The 8,144-nt window shown below is 41.7% G+C and overlaps 1 protein-coding gene across 1 annotated transcript in view; it reads left to right on the plus strand.

The window, feature by feature from the left end:
• Positions 1 to 8,144, plus strand: part of PDCD11 (programmed cell death 11) — a 23,827-nt gene that overhangs the window by 3,145 nt on the left and 12,538 nt on the right. The window contains exons 6-17 of the mRNA XM_010011332.1: positions 42 to 223; positions 750 to 857; positions 1,330 to 1,536; positions 1,895 to 2,019; positions 2,551 to 2,611; positions 3,284 to 3,430; positions 3,554 to 3,805; positions 4,650 to 4,793; positions 5,485 to 5,685; positions 6,238 to 6,408; positions 6,808 to 7,027; positions 8,036 to 8,144. Coding sequence (XP_010009634.1) covers positions 42 to 223; positions 750 to 857; positions 1,330 to 1,536; positions 1,895 to 2,019; positions 2,551 to 2,611; positions 3,284 to 3,430; positions 3,554 to 3,805; positions 4,650 to 4,793; positions 5,485 to 5,685; positions 6,238 to 6,408; positions 6,808 to 7,027; positions 8,036 to 8,144 — 1,927 coding nt within the window. The remainder of the gene's footprint in view (positions 1 to 41; positions 224 to 749; positions 858 to 1,329; positions 1,537 to 1,894; positions 2,020 to 2,550; positions 2,612 to 3,283; positions 3,431 to 3,553; positions 3,806 to 4,649; positions 4,794 to 5,484; positions 5,686 to 6,237; positions 6,409 to 6,807; positions 7,028 to 8,035) is intronic.

The following is an 8,144-nucleotide window of genomic DNA, read 5'->3' on the forward strand; positions in this document are numbered from 1 at the left end:
TGTTCCTGGTGGAGGTTTTATGCTGTGAATTTTTTTTATAGGATCTGATTTGAAAATAGGCCAGAGCCTGAACTGTGTTGTTGTGGAAGTAAAGAACGAGGGAAGAGTGGTCCTTTTGTCCATTGATCGATCAGAAGTTGCTTCGTCCCTTGCAACAGAGCGACAGAACTGGTCACTCTCTAATTTATTACCAGGGCTGGTGGTGAAAGCTCGAGTGCAGAAGGTAAGCTCTGGTGTGGGTTTGTTTTGGGGTGTGATGTGTGTTTGAGCCTTGCTGAGACAGAGAAATAGGTAAAAATGAGATGGAAGTTTATGTTCTGAAAAATTTTGTACTTGGGCTCAATTACTTTACAATAGCAAACACTGTTTACTACTGGACACTTGCTCCATGTCATTCACCTACAGTCTGATCTCAGTCTTGATTGTGATGCCATGAGTATAAAGGCTTCAGCCTGAAGTTGATGATAAAGCTTGAAGCAGAACAGAATCCATTTTGTGCTTCTCTGGCATTTACCTAGGTAAAGCATTCAACAGGCTAGCAGTAGTTCTCAGTATACGCAACGTTGTCAGAAACCTCAAGGGTTGTTTTTGCAAAACAAAGTAGAGAGCAGAATCGTTAGCAGTTTTCTTATCTCTTGTGTTGTGCTTGTTGATTGGCACTGGCAGTGCCTTTCTGTGAATTGTTCTCTGAGCTGCATGAAAACTGAGTGAAAAACTTATTTTGGCATTTTTTTCCTTCCCCTTCCTAGGTAACCCCACTTGGGGTCAAACTGAGCTTTCTGTCTTACTTCACTGGCATTGTGGATTTCATGCACATGGACCCAGAGAAATCCACGAGCTACTCTCCAGATCAAGTGGTAAGAAGGGTGAAGGATGGCTGGAGTTAGTATTTTGCTTACAACATCTCTTATCTTCTCCAAAATTTCCATGGGATAACCCGTGAAATCTTGCTGATGGTAGCTGCCTTTCTCATTCTTTATTTGAATTATTATCGTGGCTACTTAGAGCTGTAAAGAGCAAAGCCATTCCTGGGCTGATGGAAGACTGACCTGGGAAGCCTGAGAGACTTCTGAGTGATAGAAACATAACTTGTGGTCTTGTTTCCCTCACTTCATTGGTACCAGACTAGTCTGTAAATAGACAAAAGCAAAACTCCCTCATCTATGAGTCTGTTAAAACTGAAGTCATGTTGTAGTAGTAAATACTGGAAAGTACTTGTACATGGACAGAGTTCAGGTACCAAGCATAATGTCTAAAAACATGAGCAGTGAACCTTTCTTTTTTGTTTACAAGCTTGTGTTTAATGAACATAGTATTTTCTTCTCCCAGGTGAAAGCTTGCATCCTCTGTATCAACCCCACCTCCAAGGTGGTGCGGCTCACTCTGCGGCAGGCCTTCCTCCACCCTGGGGGATCCCCAAACCAGGTCTCCAATGATCGCATAGGGGCAGTGGTGGAGGAGTCGACAGTGAAAGCTTTCTACAAGCAGTTTGGTGCCGTCTTTGAGCTCGATGATGGCACTCTTGCATTTGCACGGGTAGGTGTCAGGGTAGTGAGGCAAGTCCTCCATAGCTGTCTTAGCCTATTGGGGAGGGAGGCTAGGAGGAGACAAATATAACAAAATTAAGACAATATGGAAGGTGTTTGCCAAATCATACCTCCCCTTGTTCGGGTTGAAATGTAGGAGGCTTGTTGTGGAAGAAATGGTGAAACCTGCTGCATAGAGAGAATAGAGGTGAGAAATGGTGAAACCTGCTGCATAGAGAGAATAGAGGTGAGAAATGGTGAAACCTGCTGCATAGAGGAACAGTTTTGTGAGATGCTACCACTTCAACTTAAGGCTTCTATCAGTGCTTCTGTTTTCTAAACACTAAATTGTAATTTGTTTTTTCTAGTTGAAACATCTTTCAAAAACCAGAAAATCCTTTAAGCCTGGGGCATTTAAGGCAGGATGCAAACATAAATGTCGGATCATTGACTACAGCCTGATGGATGAGATGTGTATTTTATCTCTGAAGTAGTAAGTTTCATAGACTCTTCCAGAAAATTGGTTGAAATATTAGAAGTGGGGGCTTGAGAGTGGAAAACACTACATTGCTTTGCTGTAGTGGTCTGTATAGTTGGTGAGCTGAGGCACAGGGAGGCTTAATTACTACTGCTGAGATTACATCAGAAGACTGTAGCTGGCAGGAAATTGAACCTTGATCTTCCAAGTCCTAGCCCATTTTTCTGCTCCCTCTTTAGTATTTCCATCTCTGTGGCTTTAAGCAGTGTGGGTGGTGGGCTTCCCTTTCATGGAGCCATGGCTGGTGGCTGTAACTTTGGTTGTCACCTGGAATGGAGCCTGGTGAACCTCCCTGAATTTTATATCCAGAGAGATGTTTTGGGAGGTGGGTCAGTTGGAGTGAAACATAGAACTCGAGCTGTGGAGCATGGGTGGGTGGGTGTGTGTGGGGATAACAGATATTTGGGACAAGGCAAATTTGGGAGTGTCTCCTGTCCGGGGCTTCTTCAAGTTGGCTGGTCATCTCTTGCTGTGTCTCTTTCCTAGTCAGATTATTGAAGCCCGGTTTCTGCACTACCAAGATATCCACACAGGGGATGTGGTGCAGGTGAGCTTCTGAAGGACTTAAACAGTACTGTGTGGTCATTATTCTTAGAACAATGATCTAACTAGTGTGCATTTCCTCTGCCTAATATGTGTGTTCAACTTTTGGTCCAGACTAGTGAGATGAAAGTGAGGAGAAAAACCTCTTATTGCAGGACTCAGTGGAATGCAATTTCCCCATTTTGTCCAGCTTTTTATGATGCTGCCAAGGCAGTCTAAATTTCAGTCATGGTCAGTCATTTATGTCCGTGAATACATTTTTAAAAAGACTTGAGTGAAAGAAACTAAAACTCACCTTGCACTCAAGGTAAAAAGTTCAGGTGTGGAACATTACAGTCAGCTGTTGGGCAGAAAGTAACTCAGTTATCATTCTTATGTCGGAGTCATGACTTTATTACATATGTCTCTGAAAACAATTCTAGTTTGCAAGTCGAGGGATTTTGCAGAAGTAGCCTATGCTTAATGAAAAGAGGCTGTAAAACAACCTTATGGAATGTATAAAAGTTAATGGGTCAGATTGGTTGAGTGGAGTGTGGGTTGGACTAAGATTTTGGTTTTCAGAGGGTGATTAGATTTGGTGCTAATAGGTGATGCAGTGTCTTGGCTGTTCCCTACCTGTGCGTGGTCAGCTTTTCTTGTTAAATTTACTGATTCTTTTTCCTATTTTCTGTCCTAGGGTAAAGTGTTTGCTCTGAAAGCCATTGGGATGCAGGTGAAAGTGACTGATGGGATTAAAGGGCTCGTGCCATCCATGCATCTTGCTGATGTGGTCCTGAAGCAGCCTGAGAAGAAGTATAACATAGGAGATCAAGTCAGGTGTCGGGTGAGAGGTGCCAGACAGGGTCTTCAGCTGCTCTGTGCTCTTTTGTTCTGAATACTTAGCTGCTGAATTGGTCAGGCAATGGCAGACAAGCTTTTTGAACTTTCTTGTACTCCATTCTTGCAGGTACTGGAGTGCAATCCTGCAGGAAAGAAGCTGATCCTTACTTTAAAGAAAAGCCTTGTTCAATCAAAGCTTCCAGTCCTCTCCAATTATGAAGATGCAAAACCAGGTCTGATCACACATGGCTTTGTGGTGTGTGCGAGGGAATTTGGCTGCATTGTGAAGTTCTACAATGATGTCAAAGGTCTGGTACCCAAGAATGAGCTGAGCTCAGAACCCATATCTTGTCCAGATAAAGTTTTCCATGAAGGACAGGTAATTAATATACTAATGCCATGCCTTGTGTTTGAACACAAAAGAGAAATCTGCGGTTGAGTTGGTTCCAACATGGGTTTTTCCCTGGAGGAACCAGCTACACCAACTACATGAAGGAATGTTTATGCTCTCTCACTCTAAGTAATAGTTGTACCCCATTTAAGCACATTAGGCTGTGAACGGGGCAGCTCTTTGAGTATTTCACAGACCTGTCTTTGTTTCCAGGCTCTCTGTTACGGTGTGCGGGAAGCACCATGGTCCGTGATACAGGGTCTAGGCTGCAGTTTCTCCTGAGGAATTTAAAACTCCTACCCATAGAATCAGAAGGATGAGGTTTTCTGCCTCTGCATTAATCTAATTTTGCTGTTTATTTCAAATCCGGCAAATCTTAAGCCAGACACTCTGGGAACCATGCTGCTCACCAAGTTCTGGTCTTTGTAGTGGACAAGCTTATACAGATGTCAGCCCTCTGTTACTTTTTTCTGGTGCTTTTGTTTGTCTTCAACATTACTGTTTGGCTGGCTAAAGAGAAGGGTCATTTTCTAGTCAAGATTTAGGACTGTAAATCTGGTGATCTGGATTTTATTTTCAGCTCTGCTACAGACCTGCAACATACTTTTAGCAAGTCATTTGATGATTATGTACTTCCATTTTCCATCTGTGTGATCAGAAAGACATTTGTCTCTGGTTAAACCTGTTAAGTTATAATCACTGGCCTTCTGCCTGTAGGAGTAAGAGATAAGTATACTGTGTATGCATTTTCCAGTCTCATTTTGCAAGTGGTAGCACACTGAGGAGGAGTGTCATCTGAATTGAACTTTTGTTTTATCTTTTTTTGCTACAGGTTGTTAAAGTAATGGTCTTAAAATGTGAGCCCCAGCAGGAAAGACTCTTGTTGTCCTTGAAGTTATCAAGCAAACCAGCCCTGGAGGACAAAAAAGAATGTACTCCAAAGAAGAAACAGGAAGTGAAATATCAAATAGGAGAGGTATTGAATTCAATGACGTCTCCCTTTTTTGCCTTTTCCTACTTGTTTTCCAAGCAATTTGATACCATTTTGAACAACTTTTCTTCAAATAAAAGCTATTGGTTGTCAGGAATTACCATTAAATGTGCATTTCTTATTGTGTGGTTGGCTTCCTGGATCAAAACCTCTGTTGTCAGAGGTCAGAATAAAGGAGTTCCAGGACAATCCTTCTGGAGGTACCAATTAGTGCTCCTGCTCCTAGGTGGAGTCCTCTTTCTTCTGGATGCTGCTGATGTTCTCCCTCCAAAAGCAGTTGTTTTTGCTCTCTGGAAAAAGACAACTTCAGAAAAATGTTTTTAAATGCTTCCCTGTTGTCTTTGGAATGAACAGTTTCACACACCCTGCCGATATTGCTAATGCAGGAACAGGACAGTACTAATCTTTTTTAAATTACTCCCTTTACCCTTCAAATAAAAGCCAAGAGAATGTTTGTAGCTCTAGATTTCTCTGGGAGATGAGAGTTACTTTTTTATTTTACTATCAATGTTGACATGCTTTTTAGGCGCAGCCCTGTTGATGTGAGATTTTCTCCTATATAGCTGGGAGGCAGTGTCAGAGCCCCTGCAGCACAGGATTTGGTACCCAGTGCATTGAAAGGGATGACTTCAAAGACACTCAGAATTTTATGTCACTGTATTTGTTCTCTTTACAGATGGTTGATGTGAAAGTCTTGAAAAAGAAAGATAATGGGCTAGAGGTTTCTGTCTTGGAAGATGAAGGCAATGTAATAGCCTCTATTCCCACAGTGCACCTCTCTGACTTCATTGCTACCTGCAAACTCCTGTGGCATTGTCTTCAAGAGGGAGATGTCCTACCCAGAGTTATGTGCCTAAGCGACAACGGAGAGCGTATTGTATCCTTTACCATCTCAATCAGTCAAAGAAGTGGGGAGGAGACATATGTCAGGAATCCAGAGTATCTGCAACAAACAGAAGATACACTAGCTAGTGTGTTGAAGCGCATGTGCCTGTCAAGCTAGCAATGCTTCGAAGAGTCATTATAACTTGGTTGTGTTAAAAGTGGGGGTCAGCTGCTGCTAGTATCACATCAGAACCAGGACTTGGTTGTGAATTGACCAACCAGCTTCTGGACTGTTAATCATATCACAGCCTGAGCAAAAATTTTGCTGGTTTTATACCAAAAATGAGAACTGAAATATTAGGATGCTGACATTTCTGCTAGTGTGAAACATGCATCTTTAATGCTGAGCAGCTTAAGGGACATCAGGTGCTAAATTTTAGTGTAGAGAGATCAAGACAGTAATTGGAATTGCAGGATTTTGAGCTCCTTAATTGTCTAACCTGCAAAAAGTACTCTAGCCCAGTTGTTAGCAGCACCAAGAGAATTGCTTGGCGTTGGGCTCCTTTCATTCACCTTTTCCCATTTTTCCTAACTGGTTGTTCAGGTCTTGAGCAGAAAGTCTGCAGTGATTTCTGCGGTACAGGAGGAGCAAGTTGTGAGAAGTTTCTCTGAAATCCAGCCTGGGATGGTGTTGACTGGTTACGTGAGGAATGTGATGCCTTTTGGGGTGTTTGTGGAGTTCCCTTTTGGTGTGACAGGACTGGCACCCAAAGTGGTAAGCAATACATTCACTTCAGTGAACAGCATGTGTTTAATCAGTCATGCCTGAAACATGGCTTTTAGCAAAAGTACCATAACAAGAGAACAACAGGGTTGTGAATGCTGCATTTGCACAGCTTCCTCCAGTAGGGTAAAAACTGCTTTTAGGTTTGTGTTTTAATTCACTTCCAGAATAAAACTAAGGATTTTTATTCAAGTGAGCTTATGTTTCAGCAAGGATTGAATGTGACTTCAGTAATTAATTTTAATTGATGGCTTTTCGATAGTCTTTGTTAATTCTCTTATGCATTTTCATGAAGTCTTAACATAAACCCCTGTTGTGAACAGCACTGCAGGTGGTTGATAGCTAGCAGCTGTGCTCAGTAACCCATGCCCCTTTGTTTTCTTTCCATAGAGCATGAGTGATAAGTTTGTCACGGACACCAAGGAACACTTTGTGGTGGGACAGACTGTGATGGCAAAGGTGATGAGCATTGATGAGGAGAAGCAGCGTGTGCTCCTTAATCTGAAGGTGTCAGAGTGCAGCTCAGGCGATTCTGCTGCAGAGAGCTTTGCCCTGCTGAATCAATATTTCAAGGAGATGAAAGAAATCAGGAATTTGCTGAGAAGAAGAGGTAAAAGTTTGCACATATTCTGCTAAAGGGGATCATATCACAAAAAAGGGGCTCCAGGGGAACAAAAAGGGAAAACCATTTTCTTTTAAGTGAAAGAGTCGGTTCAAGACATGGCTTCCAAGAGGAGTTTATTGGAAGAGGGTTGTGTGTGCAGTGTCTGCCATTGGCAAGAAGGCTTTTTGGAATTACAGCTGGAACAAGCCAAAGAAGCTGCTCGTTTCATTGAAGATTGCTAGGCCTCTTAGAGAATTAAAAATAAGGGGAAAAATACAAACTATGAGGTCCATATACCAAAAGAGGAAGGGGAGATAACAATGATATGAAAGAATGGGTTCCTTGAAGTGCCTGTGAAGGTGAAAATAAGAAAGGTCAGGGTGAGATTCAATGTTCTGTGGACCAAAGCCTTTCTCCAGCCTTGGAGATGCTTTTTTGGTGTGAATGTTTGTAATTGCTTTATGAACCAATCTAAAATTTAATCAACTGAGACATGTGGCAGTAGATTCACACATTTACTTATGTGTCACAAGAGGCATTGTCTCTATCTATCTGATTATCTGTTTTGACTCTGATAGGGATTACTTTTAAGTACTCTATAGGTTTCACCTATAGTGACATCTTGTTACAAATGTTACAAACCATTTTTGTCTTTAATGTTTTGTTTCCTATAATTGTGAAGTAACAAGTCTGTTCTGTGGTTTTAGTACTAATCTCCTTTATTTTCACCTTTTACTGTATGCAATGCTATGTGCTAGTGTTTCTGTAAGATTGGAAAATATTCTTTCCAAAGTTATCAGATCCTTAATGTCACAAAAGTGTTTCTGCTTTGATTAACTCTTAGTGTTTACTTTGTATTTCTACAGATTCATGAGTCTAAAGTTTGTTTTCTGTTATGAAGGTGTATATAAATGTTTGTTCGTGCGTTTTTGAGCAAATGTGAAGGTTGTCTTTATTTTGCAAGGAAACAACACAGGTAAAACTGACTTCCCACCTTTTCTTCCCTTTATTTAGGTGAGTCCAGCATGGTCCAAGGCCTTTGTGAGTTGGTGCCTGGAAAGGAGCTGCAGCTGGTTGTGCAGGATGTGAAGGAGGATGGCTCAGCACTGTTCAGTGGCAGGTG

Source organism: Nestor notabilis, unplaced genomic scaffold (genome assembly GCF_000696875.1).
Source record: "Nestor notabilis isolate BGI_N333 unplaced genomic scaffold, ASM69687v1 scaffold25333, whole genome shotgun sequence".
In the NCBI taxonomy this organism is placed as follows: Eukaryota; Metazoa; Chordata; class Aves; order Psittaciformes; family Psittacidae; genus Nestor; species Nestor notabilis.